Source organism: Hibiscus syriacus, unplaced genomic scaffold (genome assembly GCF_006381635.1).
Source record: "Hibiscus syriacus cultivar Baekdansim isolate YM2019G1 unplaced genomic scaffold, ASM638163v2 tig00116944_pilon, whole genome shotgun sequence".
Taxonomy (NCBI): Eukaryota; Viridiplantae; Streptophyta; class Magnoliopsida; order Malvales; family Malvaceae; genus Hibiscus; species Hibiscus syriacus.
Window position 1 is genome coordinate 1,163,601 of NW_024063479.1, and position 13,993 is coordinate 1,177,593.

At 34.1% G+C, this 13,993-nt stretch overlaps 2 protein-coding genes across 2 annotated transcripts; both read left to right on the top strand.

Annotated features, from left to right (window-relative positions):
• The first annotated feature begins 306 nt into the window (after window positions 1–306).
• On the top strand, window positions 307–3,559 carry LOC120188334 (ankyrin repeat domain-containing protein 2B-like). The gene is made up of 9 exons (XM_039191785.1): window positions 307–359; window positions 469–511; window positions 1,169–1,302; window positions 1,937–2,149; window positions 2,246–2,394; window positions 2,537–2,705; window positions 2,789–2,881; window positions 3,002–3,141; window positions 3,226–3,559. Exons 2-9 carry the CDS (start codon window positions 481–483, stop codon window positions 3,335–3,337), a joined length of 1,041 nt encoding a protein of 346 aa, XP_039047716.1. The 5' UTR covers window positions 307–359; window positions 469–480; the 3' UTR covers window positions 3,338–3,559.
• A 4,979-nt stretch (window positions 3,560–8,538) lies between these two features.
• On the top strand, window positions 8,539–13,014 carry LOC120188327 (AT-rich interactive domain-containing protein 5-like). The gene is made up of 14 exons (XM_039191780.1): window positions 8,539–8,606; window positions 8,708–8,766; window positions 8,921–9,642; window positions 9,745–9,784; window positions 10,136–10,188; window positions 10,313–10,358; window positions 10,523–10,615; window positions 11,226–11,348; window positions 11,464–11,512; window positions 11,600–11,675; window positions 11,766–11,847; window positions 11,946–11,996; window positions 12,564–12,656; window positions 12,770–13,014. The coding sequence occupies exons 2-14, from the start codon at window positions 8,761–8,763 to the stop codon at window positions 12,872–12,874; spliced, it is 1,539 nt and encodes a 512-aa protein (XP_039047711.1). The 5' UTR covers window positions 8,539–8,606; window positions 8,708–8,760; the 3' UTR covers window positions 12,875–13,014.
• The last annotated feature ends 979 nt before the right edge of the window (window positions 13,015–13,993 follow it).

A 13,993-nucleotide genomic window follows, 5' to 3' on the forward strand; every position in this document is an offset into this window, starting at 1 on the left:
GGTAATTTGGTAGTTAAGGGTATAGTGCGGGTCAGGGTCCGCGCCTTTATGACGCGTGTCAGAATCATAGGTAAGGCGCGGCCCTTGCGTCGCGTCATACCTTTAATTACCAACCTATCAACATAAGGCGCACCTCAGGTTGGGGCGCGCCTTACCCACGTGGCGCCAAATCAGCGTATAACGCGGTGCAGGATGCGTCTTACTGCAAAAGATGTTAGATCGAGAAATATAGTCTGATCGATGACTGATCGGGAATATTAAATTAAAAAGATGATTTTTTTTGGATATATATATATATATATATATATATATCTTCGCTTTCTCTGGTTACACCGAAACCAAAACCTCAAAATCAAGAGGTTTAATTTCAATCTATTTTTTCTAATTATCTGCTAATTTCTCTTCAAATTTCTTGAAATTCTAATTTGCAGCTATTTTTTAATTTTGTTTTTCAATTGTTCAATTCAGCTAGTCGCTCCGATGGCTTCCAATTCGAAGAAGGAATCCACTGGTACTGGTCAGCTCAATCTCGGATTCTTTTTCTATGTTTTTTATTTCTTTTGTTTTGAATTAGATTTCTTAGTTTATTCTGAGATCTATTTGAGCTCCGTTTCATTATATATTAATCGGCGGCAGTTGACTTAATTTAGTGTTGCAGATTATTCTAATTTCTCCTGTTTTAGTACTATCTTTCGGTGCTGAATTGATATTGCTTTTGAATCCGAAGAAGAAAGCGAACTGCCCTCCTCGTTATTATCTATACTGCTTTGCAATTGTGTATTGTATTCCTTTTAGTAGTACTAATTTATTCTGAGATCTATTGGAGCTCCGTTTCATTATTTCTTAATGGGCGGTTGACTTGATTTAGTGCAGATTATTCTAATTACTCCTGTTTTAGTACCATGTCTTGGTGTTGAATTGATATTGTTTTCGAATCCGAACAAGAAAGCTATCTTTCCTCGTTATTGTCAATACTGCTTAGTGCTTTGTGACTGTGTATTATATTCCTTTTGGTAATACTAAGTTCAGTACTTATAAATTATAATTGTGTTTGGGATTTTATTGTTTGGGATTGACTAGCTTCATTTCTTTTGAGGATTAACATTGGTTAATACCTATTTCGCTTGGTTGTGAAGTTTGTTTCTCTTTTATGCTTTTGTGTTCTTAGAGGAGAAATCTGGCAAAAGCTACAGCGGAGAAACAAAACCAGTACAGGGTGGAGTTTCACCTGCCACTATGCCTGAACCAGGGTTTGCCCAACCGAATCCATTTGATTTCTCCGCCATGAGTGGCATTCTTAATGTAAGCTTCTCTCCTTTTATTTTAATTCTTGTTTGGATTGTTATGAACTGTTTCATTGAATGAGAAACATAGCTCATCTTTTCTTATGTCCTTTTTACTGCTTCAGTAGTATAATGTCATGAAGTTTATGGTTAATCTGATTGGTTGACTATTTCAGTAGTGTACTTAATGGCTGGGAACTTACAGAATATAACATCCACTGATAATCTTGTAGCTTGGATAAAGCTTGTAAATCAGTCTGCAGTTGTACTTATACTAGGGCTCGATTTAGGGCTCGATTTGTTTTACATTCTGGTTGTTACGGCTTCAGGTAATTTTCAAGTCGAGTGTCATTGAGCTTGGACAAATACAATTTTTTTTAAAATATAATTTTAATTATTTTTTAGTATTAGCTCAATTTCTTAGGTGTTTGGGTTGGATCAGGCCATTTTAGATTGTATTACTTTGTGTTCGGATCTTGGACCTATTAGTCAATTCAGGTATGGGTTGGTTCTAAATTTTGTTATTCTAGCAACCGACTTGAGCCTGACATTAGTCTCATATTCATTCTCCTTTTGGTGGCCGTAACAACTTTGTCTTTATATCTCAATGCATTTTAATCTTTTGACTTGTGGTTGTTGGCCACTTCGGTTAGGATCCAAGCATCAAGGAACTAGCTGAGCAGATAGCAAAAGATCCTTCATTTAACCAAATGGCGGAGCAGCTCACTAAAACATTTCAAGGGGCAGCAGCAGAAGAGAGTATTCCACAGTTCGACCCACAGCAGTACCATTCAACCATGCAGCAGGTTATGCAGAATCCTCAGTTTATGACCATGGCAGAGCGCCTTGGTAATGCATTAATGCAGGTATATATGCACCCAGTTACCTGTTTAAGCGGATTTATGGTTTTTTTTAGCTGATTTTATGTATGGTAGATGAAGTTGAGTTTTGTCTTTCTTCAGGATCCAGCTATGTCTAGCATGCTTGAGAGTTTGACTAATCCACAACACAAAGACCAGATTGAGGAAAGGATGTCAAAAATCAAAGAAGATCCATCATTGAAACATATTCTAGAAGAAATAGAGAATGGCGGTCCTGCAGCAATGATGAGGTGATTGATCGAATTACTAGGAGATTAAGATAATATCATAAGCTTGTCGGCGTAACATTTTCTTCTTTGAAATGCATTTAGGATGTCTACATTCAACCATTTCTTTGCTAAATTACTAATAAAGAAAAGCATTCTGGTCTAGGTACTGGAATGATAAAGATGTTCTGCAGAAGTTAGGTGAAGCAATGAATTTTGCTGGTTCTGGAGATGCAGCCACCTCTGCTGGTAACTCTGCTGCAGATGAAGGTGATGAAGAAGGAAATGAGGATGAATCTATTGTACATCATTGTGCCAGTGTTGGTGATGTTGAGGTATGGCTCAATGAACACTTTGTACTTATCTTCTTCACGTTCGAAAGATAGTCTATAAACTCTCGACTGTATTTATGACTTAGGGTCTAAAAGCTGCACTAGATTCTGGTGCTGACAAGGATGAAGAAGATTCAGAGGGAAGGTCAGCACTTCATTTTTCCTGTGGATATGGTGAGGTAAAATAATTTTCTAACTGAACCCCTTTTTCCTTTCGTACTGTTGCATTACCCAAGAGATCATTATCATTGTCCATTGTCTGGGTGGATAAAGCTAATACACATTCGATTTTATATTAGGTGAAATGCGCTCAAATCCTTCTTGAAGCCGGAGCAGCAGTGGATGCTTTGGACAAGAACAAGAATACTGCACTCCATTATGCAGCTGGTTATGGACGGAAAGACTGTGTGGCCCTTCTATTGAAGAACGGCGCTGCTGTGTAAGTACATTGAATTGACTGTAAACCATTGATGCCGTATCGACTTATTTTCCCCTGTAATGCAACCTTTTTCTCTTATAACAGAACTCTCCAAAATATGGACGGAAAGACTCCGATTGATGTGGCAAAGCTCAACAATCAGCTCAACAATCAGCCCAAGGTAGTAAAGTTGCTCGAAAAGGACGCCTTCCTGTGAGCTGAGAAGAAGCACTGGTAAGGATATGGCATATGTATGTTTGGGTCTACCATGTCACAGTTATTTCACTGTGCTATTAAACAAATTTACTTTGATAAGTTTGGGGTAGTGATCAAAGCTCGACTGGGTCTTTTTCTTTAATTATAATTCAGATCTGTAATGATAATGTTGGAAAAGATCAATTTGCAAGTGATTGTTCACTCACTTGTAGGAAAACCGAGTGAAAGCACAAAATCATTAGTAATCACTATTTTTGCTAATAGCAACGCAAAATTTGCCGGTCTAATTATGATTTTTTAAAACTTTACGAAGTTGGTCTATTTATTCTAATTTATCAAATTTTAGTTCACTTTTCATATTATATCAATGATTTTTTTATTAATTTGGTGTATGTGAATTGTTGAGTTATAGATTTTTACAGATTCTATTAAATTGTTAGGTTTTTTTAGGTCAATGATTTAATACAAAATTTTATTAGCGTTATATAATTAGACCAACGTTTTAGTTCTTTTTAAGTAGGAATGCAAACTTTTGATAAAATTAAAATATTTGGATTAATTTTTTATATTTTTATATAGGTGTAAAATTCATAATTTAGACTAAAAATATGAGTTAATTTTCAGTTAGAGAAGAAAATAAGAAACTAGTTACTGTTCCACATTTTGGGGGGGGGGGATCCACCAACGTGGGAAAAAATTGTTTTTGGAATTAAATTAAAAGGGTGTATTTAAATTTCATGAATCATTCAGTATTTATACTGGCTAAAGGCGTATGAGTCAATATCGATATTCTTTCGAGAAAAATATAATATCAAAGTGATTGTTCAGTTAAATAAGAGTACTTTTTTATGTTATATTATTTATCAATTATTTTTAACGTGACAAAATATATTATAATTCATGTGTACTTTGTGGTTGAAGACACTAAATTTTATCCTTCAAACGTTACTATATTATATAATATATATTTATATTATAAATTATATTATATAATATGTTCATCTATATAATATATTTATTTACATCTTTTTTCTCTTTTCAGGCCCAATTGGTGCCCATAAATCACAAGGAGTCCAGCGGCCCGTTACACCCAAGACCTGGAGCCCAGTTGGTAAGTCAAACCCAAGAAATTAGGGTTTGTAAAACCCTAGCTTGTCCCAGCCGCCAGCAACAATGGTCGTTGGACCTAGATGAGATATAACGGTCCACAACAAAGGATACTTAAGGTTTCTAGCAGGACCCCCAACCCTAGTGTCGCATCTCTGGCCGTTCGAATCCTCGCCACCCACGCTTCTCTTGGTCGGTTTTCTCGACGCCGTGAACTCCTCAACAAGCAAACAACTGCCAACGAACGTGTTTCAACAAAAACAACCAAGCATTAGTCTTTTTACTAGGTTTTGAACTCCTAAAAATAGGATTTTCTTTTGCTATAAATAAATGTAATCATCCATTTGTAAGGGGACGGATTTTGGAAATACGAAATACAAGCAAAGTTTTCGAGCAAATTATAGCCGAAGTAACAGAACATTCGAAGTACTTTTTAGCAATATTTCGAGAGAAGAACAAAAGGTGAAAATTCATACCTTTCCTCGTTTTGGTGGCTTGCATGTCATTGCTTTCATGTTGTCTTCGTTTCAAACTACCAAATGAAGTGTTTTTCGACCAATGAGCAAAGTGAGGCCTTGTTCTCAAAACTATTTTCTTAGATCTACTCTTCCCTAAAGCTCGGTTTTAAAAAAGCTTTGATTTTTTGGAAAAGAAAGGAAGAAAGCATTTGGAAAAGAAAAAAAAATTTGCCCGCCGATGATCGGCGGCACGAGGCGGAGCAACCGCCGGTTTCTGGGAATTTTGGTTCATGTTCTTCACTTGTGAAGAACAAAGGAGAGCATTTTGAGAGAAGGGAGAGATGTTTTTGGCGAGAGAAGAGAGAAAATGAAATAAATTATAAAATTTTTGGCCTTTATGCGAGGCCCATGAAACCCGAACCGACCCGCGTGTTACCCATTTTAACCCCTAGACCCACACGTTTTCATAACTTAAAGGTGAAATCTCCAGTTTGGTCCCTCTTCGCTTTATACAGCTCTGATTTGGCCCTAAAATCAATTCCAATTTCGAATTTCTTGTAAAATTGGCCTTAAAATTTTGTTCTCTTTCAATCTAATCCTTACATTCTAATCCTTTCATTCTAATCCTTTCATTGTTTTTATTTATTAGTTTTACCGATTATTATTATTATTATTATTATTATTATTTTGATATATTAATTTTTTTACTTATATATATTTTTCTTAAAACATTTTATGGCCTCTTCATTTCTTATTTTAATTTATTTGTTTCTTTTTCCTTATTTATTATTCTATTTTTTTTATGTTTTTAGGTATTTTATTTATTTGTACACATGTATATTATTTTTATATTTCTGTTTGTTTTATCAATATTCCAGTATGTCTATATTCTATAATCCACTTTCTTTTTTTTGTTTTCTCCCTATCGCTATGTGCATGTATTCTTTTTTTGTTTAATTCAAATTCTATTCTATTTTCATTTTTTATTTGTTTGGTTTTTTATTATTTTTATTTTATCTATCTCTTTTGTTTATTTTATTCATATTATTTAATTTACCTTTTTTAAACACTTTTCACGACATCTTAAGGGTATTTTCATCAATCAATTGTAAGTGATTTGGATCGTCATTTTACATTTTAATGTAAATTTACAACTTTCTTAATTAAAGACAACTGAAAATTACATACTACCGAAAGGGCGGTTAAGGGTGCTAATCCTTCCTTGACCGTAACCGACTCCCGAGCCTGACACATTTCTGGTAAGACACAGATCAGGTAAGAGATAATGTATCCGATCAACCCATTTTTAATAAAATAAATGATCGGTGGCGACTCCTAACCTAATTCATCCAAGTCGAAGCTCAATTCCGGGGCCCAACCGAAAGGCGGTTCCGACAGTGGTAACATGACATTTTATCTTATATGTCATGTTAACAAATAATTTAAGAATTATGAAAATAAAAAAAAATACTAAATTTTTTTAAAAAAATAACATGAAGTATATTTACTTTACTACATGGAAATGTTATATTAACCTTATTAAAGATTTAATATTGTAGTAGTAATTTTATTGAAAACTTAGCAGTTGAATTTTTTAAAGTTAAAGAACGTAATTAGACAAATTTTAAAGGATTGTAGATCAAACTCCACACTCACAAAAAATATAAATTAAATTAAAAATATATATATTAAGGAGTAATTTTATGATTATAACTTCTGTCATCCATAGCTATCTAGAAAAGTTTTATCTAAATCCAGAATTTTTCATTTTTTTGGCATCATTTTCCTTGTCAAAAATATCCATTCTGAAGTAACAGATTTAGTTGGGGGGAAAATCCAGAAATTAAGTCCAAAATTCAAAACCATATAAATGGGCTCAAAAACCTCAATACCCTTCGGCCATGGAACCTGGATACTCACAAGCCCTTGAAGAAGTACAAAAAGCAGAACATCCATGAATGAGTTCCCAGTTTTCTACAGAGTCGAGTTGCTGAAACAAACAAAAGTTGTAAAAAAAAATGCGGGCAAATCCGCAGATATTGTCTGAATCTGCCCCACCCGTAAGCAAATAATGGTAAATTCTTTGACCCATTTCCGAACTTCAATTCAAGTTCATCAACAACAACTCAATTCCTTGCCTTTAAGTGGAATACCCGTGAAAATTTTCAGCTTTTATCTCAGTGGGGGCGTAGGGTCAGTTTCCTCTTCTTGCCTTATCATCATTTCTGTATATATATAATTTCATTTAGGGTCTTTTTATTACTGCCTTCTGCTGTTTATGAACTGATATTTTTGTTTCCAATTAACCCAATGCTTATAATTTAGTGTTACACTCTTTACTTGGAGTAGAATTTCGGTTCTTGAATTGAATGGTTTGGATTAAGAAATTTGTTTATGTTGTTTCACTGAAAAGTTCACATAAAGCATTATAATATATGTGTGTATGTATGTACTAATTTAGGGCACTCCGCAAACATGTCGTTATTAGAGGGCATCTCACTCCGAAAAATAAAAAGTCATAGAATTTAAAAGCAATATCGCACACATCATATCAAATATATCTTTAAAAAAGAGAGTAACGATATTTTAACAAATGATATTAAAATGATTCATTGACTGTTTAATTTTACATCAAATTCCTCTAACATGCAGAATAAATAGAGTGGATCAATCATGAATGCATGTGACAAAAGTGTCACGATATTAGATGACGGAGGATGTCACGCCGTACACTCTGAAAAAAAAAGACAAACTAACTATAAGAAGCATAATACATTGATTTCGCATAAAAGAAATAAAAAGAAAACCTTTTAGAATTTAAAATGATAGCGTTATACATATTATCTTTTGAAAATAATTCTCCAACAACACTCACTAAACTCAAAGTAACGAGAAAATTAATCATGTTTAGCAATGGTTAGCATTCAATTGTGTTGAGTCAAAAAGTTTCAAGTAATTCAAGTTGAGAGAGTCATATTTTATAACTCAAACTTGATTTGAATTTTTTTAGTCGAGTCGAGTTATTCGAGTTTATGTTTAAATATAATTGTAAATATTTATAATATTATGATACTATTGATTCCGGTTTAAACAGTTTTCTATAAACATATACAATACATATACATTTCTTCATATTTATTATACATATATCATTAGAGACTCGACTCAAACTTGAAAATCAATCCTCTGATTATTAAAAATTTTGAGCTATCCGAATTCAAATTTGAATTTTTTTCGAGTTGAGTTTATAAAATTATAATTCAAATTCAATTTGAGTCGAATCAAGTAGAAAAAATCAATTTTGTGAATCGAATAAAGTTTTGCTTACTCTAATGTTTAGGTCACCATACGATCCAGTTTGTCCCATAGATACATTAAAGAACAAGAAATGTTGCACATAGACTTCATATGTTGTTGGTCTTGGGCTGAAGCCCATTAAGACTTTTCAAGGGTTAACAATTCATTTGGATGGTTTAGTTTTAGATAAAATTTTCACATTAACAAGTAGACAATACCACTAATGACCTCAACAGTATCTCTAAATTTTTGTTTTGTAGTTCAACAGGTCAATTATCCCCTGTTCATGTATCTTCTTTCATTTTTGTTTTCTTTTTAATATTCCAAACCCAGGGTCCATGCCAGTCCTAACCCAGTGTTCAACTCGCAGTTGAGTCCTTGACTCACTCCTCCCAACAAACTCACCAAGTGAGTTCCTTTTACCGTTTTGTTTAGGGTTTATCAATGCCGTTATCTCTCTGGGTTTATGTTTTAGACATTTGTTTCTTTTTCATGCTTTTTTTTTGCAGGTTTTTTTTTTGTTTAAAAGTTTTTGTTTTGTGGCTAACCCGGAAAGAAAGGGATGGATGTGAGTATAACCAACTTGTTTCTTTTATGTCGTAATATAAATGATGACAAAAAAAGGAGTGATCTTTGTGTGTGTGTGTGTGATTGGCTTTTTGTTTAGAGAAAAGTGTTTTGATTTATGGGTTTTTTCTGTTTTCTCCATTTTTGGTGTTTAGGATCCTGAAAAGGTGACTAATACTGTTGTTGAGACTCAAATGGATGATTCAAAGCCAGTTATGGAAGAAGCTGAAACTGGTGTTGTTTCTAAGGCTGAAGCTGAGTGTCAAGCTCCTATGGAGGCTGAGACTGGAGCTGGTGAAGGGAAAGGCCAAGTTCAAGTTGAAGAACTTACAAAACTTGAAGAAGATGACGGGAGATTGCAGGCTGAGCCGGTCGGTGACAACCCGGATTCAGTGGAACAGCAACAAGCAGTTGAAGACACCGGCAAAACTCTCTGTGTCGATGATACTGGTGCTCGAAATGAGGAAAAATTAAAGCCCGAGGGAAGTGTTGATGTTGAATTTAAGGATGTTGAGGACAAATCTTTAGTTGAAACTGATACCAAGATGGATGGTGCTGGAAATGATGATGATGATGATGATGTTGGCCTCGTGCATTCACATGATAATGGACTTAGTGGAAGCCCCAACTCTGACCAGAAACCCCAAGATGATGACCATGGCCTTGACAATGGGGTGCCATTGAAGGATTTATCTACAGAAAGGGAGATTAATACCCCATTGTCTTTGTCAAATCCCAATTTATGCTTCGACAATTCGGGGTCGGACACTGAGGAGGAGCAAGCAGCTTTTGTGAAGGAGGTTGAAGCTTTTTACAAGGAGAAGAACCTTGAATTCAAACACCCTAAGTTTTACAAGGAGGATCTGAATTTGCTAAAGTAAGACTTTCGAGTTCTGTGTTTATGCAAACTGTTTCTTTCTTCGTCGAAAAACTAAACCTTTGTGCTGACCTTTCTTCACTATTTCCCCTTCGGCTACAGGTTATGGAGAGCTGTCATTAAGTTGGGGGGCTATGAACAGGTTTGCCCTAAGTTCTGAAAACTATCTCTGCCAAAATCTTCTACAATTTCATAACAAGCTTGTACAAAGGATGGCCGGTTTAATTCAAAGTGCGAAAACTAGAACGGAATATAATATGAATCTTTTAATTATTTGGTAATATGTGGTTTTCCTGATTCTGGTTTCCAAGTACATGTAGTGTTTGCATCTTGACATTGAATTGTAGTTATTCTGGTTTGACGCAACCGGTAATCTATGATTAGTTTAGTTGTCGTGTTTATTTATGATGATCAAGAAAAAAAATTTCATTTATGGTTAAGAATAAGACAGAGTTATTGACTTGCCTTTTTAACCGTGCTGTGGACTTTGTAGGTGACCTCATGCAAATTGTGGAGGCAAGTCGGTGAATCATTTAATCCCCCGAAGTATGGTTGAAAAATAAATCTGCTACTCGTATTTTTTTAAATATAGTTATGAATAAATTTTGTTAATGAGGTGCCTTTATTGTGTGTGTGTGTGTGTGTGTGTGTGTGTGTGTGTTTGGTGTAGGACTTGCACTACAGTGTCATGGACATTCCGAATCTTTTATGAGAAGGTTTTGCTCTAACTGATAATTTCCTTTTTAGATTGAAAGAACACATACCTTGTGATTTAAGGCTGTAACTCCAAGGCCTTTCTCCGTTAATTCTAACTTTTGTTTTCTTTATTTGTTAATTTAACACATGGTTATCCTGTAATTTGGTTCCATAAATTTATCAGGCACTACTCGAGTATGAAAGGCATAAAATACATGGTGGCATGCTCCCTCACTCAGATGCTCCCTTTGTGGAGCCTAACGGGGTTGAAACACAGGTATATATGCTTGCTGATCAGCTTCAACATCAATGTTGTTTGTTGAAGCCGTGTTTTATGTTTATCCTGTTGTCTTTCAAGTAACTTATACGAGTTCCCGCGGTGAACAAGCGAGATTTTGGCTATTAAATATAAAAAGTTGCCTCATTTTGAAATGATAATAACTTTACTAAGACAATGTACCAAAAATGCTGTCGTTAAAGTAACCGTTGGTGCCCAAGTTGGTAAGAGAAAGGAGTCATGGAGGTAGATCTTCCCTAAAAGGCATGCTTTAATTTTCTTCGTAACACGTGTTCAATCTATGGGAATAGAGATTTTTAAGAGGGAATCAAATATTTAGGTGCTTTCACAATTCATGGAAAAACATTCTGGATATTGTTCAAAGCTGCAAAGGGGTATCATAATATGTAATTATTCACGCACGTGTTTTGACAGCTATATTGGCTTGTGCAATGATACGATAGATAAGTCCGGTTTTGAAATTACGGTGTTAAACGCAGGGTATCCTTAACCCTAATCATATACTTAGTAATATGATTGGAATTTGTCTTGATCAATTATTTCATAATCCTATATATATATCCAGTGATTTATATTACTTTTTTTGTAGGCCGGTAGTAATCAAGCTCCTGGATCAGGTAGGACAAAGAGAGATGCTGCTGCTCGTGCCATGCAAAGCTGGCATTCTCAACGTGTTCTCGATAACGGTGAGGTCTGTCATCCAATCATCAAGGTTTCTGAAGACCATCTAAGCTATATGAATTTACTGCGTTGTTTAATCTTTTTGCTTTTTTCCTTTTTGTCTGCTCTGATCATGCCCTTTTTATGCAATTTTTCGAATTTTCTAGGACAAGACATCTAGTCCAACACTCAAGAGTGACAGACAAAAAAATTTTGGTATTCCCTAATATGCTTGGCCTAGCACATTCAGCTACTACAATGCCCACAATTGTCTTTATTTATGAGACTCGGTTAATGTCTCAGGTTTATTAAAGCGTAAAAAGCCATCCACCATGGAGCCTAGTGCCCAAGTTTCTCAACTTAAAGCAACTAAACGACAGTTATGATCGCAAATTACTTATTCTTATTTTCCCCCTTTTTTATCATGCATATGAAACGGTATCTTGACATTTCAAGGTGCCAAAACTAGGCATTCTTTTGGCAGGTTGGATACTATGGTTGTCGATATCGGAGCCCCAGCTGATTGGGTGAAGGTTAACGTGCAAAAAACTGTAAGTCTTTCTCATGTTATTTTTAGGTTAATGTTATACATCCTATAAGATACATCACTAATTTACTATTATCATACATGACTCTCTGCCCCTCACAGGTTGACTGCTATGAGGTATATGCTTTGATTCCCGGGCTTCTTCGTGAGGAGGTTCGTATATCTTTAGACAGTTCTCTGTTTCACGTCTACTATCTTGCTTTCTATGCTTTCTAAATTGCGTGATTTCAAGAGGTAAAGCTTACTTAGAAGAGACTTTTCCTTCTAGACGAAGGGTTAGTTACTTTACTACAATGGAACTTTACTAGGATATCTATTTCGATGCTCAAGTGACTCCGTGGTCATCGACCTGAGGGAGTAAGGCTTGAACTCTAAAGGAATAATGCAGAAAAACTCAAGGCCGTTGAAATAAGCTAATATATCATGGTTGACCACTTAGGTCGTTAGTAGAGTTCTTAATGTGCTAAGTTGCATTAGCATGGCCATTATACATGTTCCACACGATCATGATCTTTTTGGTAAATTTCCAGGATTGCAACTAGCTAGGTAGATTAATCTCGAGATCTCTATCCTTCTCGGTACGATTCATAATTTAGTCTAGTACGGAAGAGGATCCCAATAAGAATGGCATTAATTGCTGAATCCATTTTCCTTTTAACTTCATATGGATTGTGTTGATTTTTGTTGATGGATTACCATATGTGCTTTAAAATGAATCAGGTGCATGTTCAGTCCGATCCAGTCGGACGCTTGGTTATATCCGGTCAACCGATGCAACCCGATAATCCTTGGGGTGTCACACCCTTCAAAAAGGTTAGTTCGACTTGATGAAATTTCAATGTAGTGTAGCCATCTATCATCTGTTTCAATATCAATTCCCTGGACAACCATTTTTCGTGTGCATTAATCATATGCAATGTGTCCAGGTTGTGAGCCTGCCATCAAGAATCGATCCACATCAGACGTCGGCTGTGGTTACCCTGCACGGTCAGTTGTTCGTACGAGTCCCGTACGAGACGCCGGATATATAAGATATGATCGTAGGGTTTATTTTTTACCTTAACAATTAGAGATTTCTTTAGTTTGAAGTCAACATTACATCTAATTCTGCAAATGCACTTGTTTCTTGGTTAGTTTATGTGAATATGAACTAAAAAGATTGGATTTTGTTCCATTGCTTTACCAGCTTGAAAATGTAAACAATGGCAAGGGAACTGCCATCGTGACCTTAAAATCATGCAGGGACGCAAGGAAAGAGTAAATTTCTAACAAGATATATTGAAAATGTAAAATTAAATCATAAATAAAAAAATATTTAAATTGTGAGAATTTAAATATTATTCAACATCCAAGGATTTATTATTTAATATTTCTTATTTTATCATCAAATTTATCGTTGGATGGGATAACATTTGATTTGATTAGTTGAATTTTAGAAAAAAAAAATTAAAATTTTAAAATATATCTATAAACCATTTCAGTTTGTTTAAATAATTCATCAGAATGTTTCTGTGTTTTGTGCAGAATTTGAGGTGATTATAAGACTATTCGTTCATTACATTTTATTATTAATTTTGTATAGACTTCACATACGTAATTATTCGAATTTAATATTTCAAGAAAGAACAATATACCTTTTAACTATTAAAAATATTAAAAAGCATTAAATGAGTTCGAGTTTATTTCTTCCATCAAAAAATAGTTTAAGAAATTTTATTTTATTAGTTTTTTATTTTAAATGATGTATTTAAAATTATTGACGTACAAGTTTATTTGTAAGTTGATTAGGATCAGTATCCAATCAATCGAAGAAAAACATAAAATAAATATTTTATTTTAAATTAAAATGATGAAATTAAAAGTTTTGGTCAATTTGAACCCCGGTTAATTTGTTAATTTACAATGTTAAGATTTGAATTTCAATCTTACTTAAGAAATTTAATATCTCATCCTATTAAATTAATAATTATTAAAGTACTGTATTTAATAATATAAAAAGTAAAAAGTAAATTATAAAAATTATAAATCTATGAGATTAAAAATATCATTTTACCTTTTTTATAATTATCAATCAATAATTAATGACAAAATTAAACTGAAGTTTGAGGATGAATCATAATTTTCAAATTAAAAATAGAGAAAATAACCTC

Coding starts and splice junctions, on each gene's coding strand:
- LOC120188334 (XM_039191785.1), top strand. CDS start 481: ATGGCTTCCAATTCGAAGAAGGAATCCACTG. Junction 1,303..1,936: donor CCATGAGTGGCATTCTTAAT/GTAAGCTTCTCT, acceptor CACTTCGGTTAG/GATCCAAGCATCAAGGAACT. Junction 2,882..3,001: donor TTTCCTGTGGATATGGTGAG/GTAAAATAATTT, acceptor ATTTTATATTAG/GTGAAATGCGCTCAAATCCT.
- LOC120188327 (XM_039191780.1), top strand. Junction 11,513..11,599: donor TGACAGACAAAAAAATTTTG/GTATTCCCTAAT, acceptor TTAATGTCTCAG/GTTTATTAAAGCGTAAAAAG. Junction 11,997..12,563: donor CCGGGCTTCTTCGTGAGGAG/GTTCGTATATCT, acceptor AAAATGAATCAG/GTGCATGTTCAGTCCGATCC.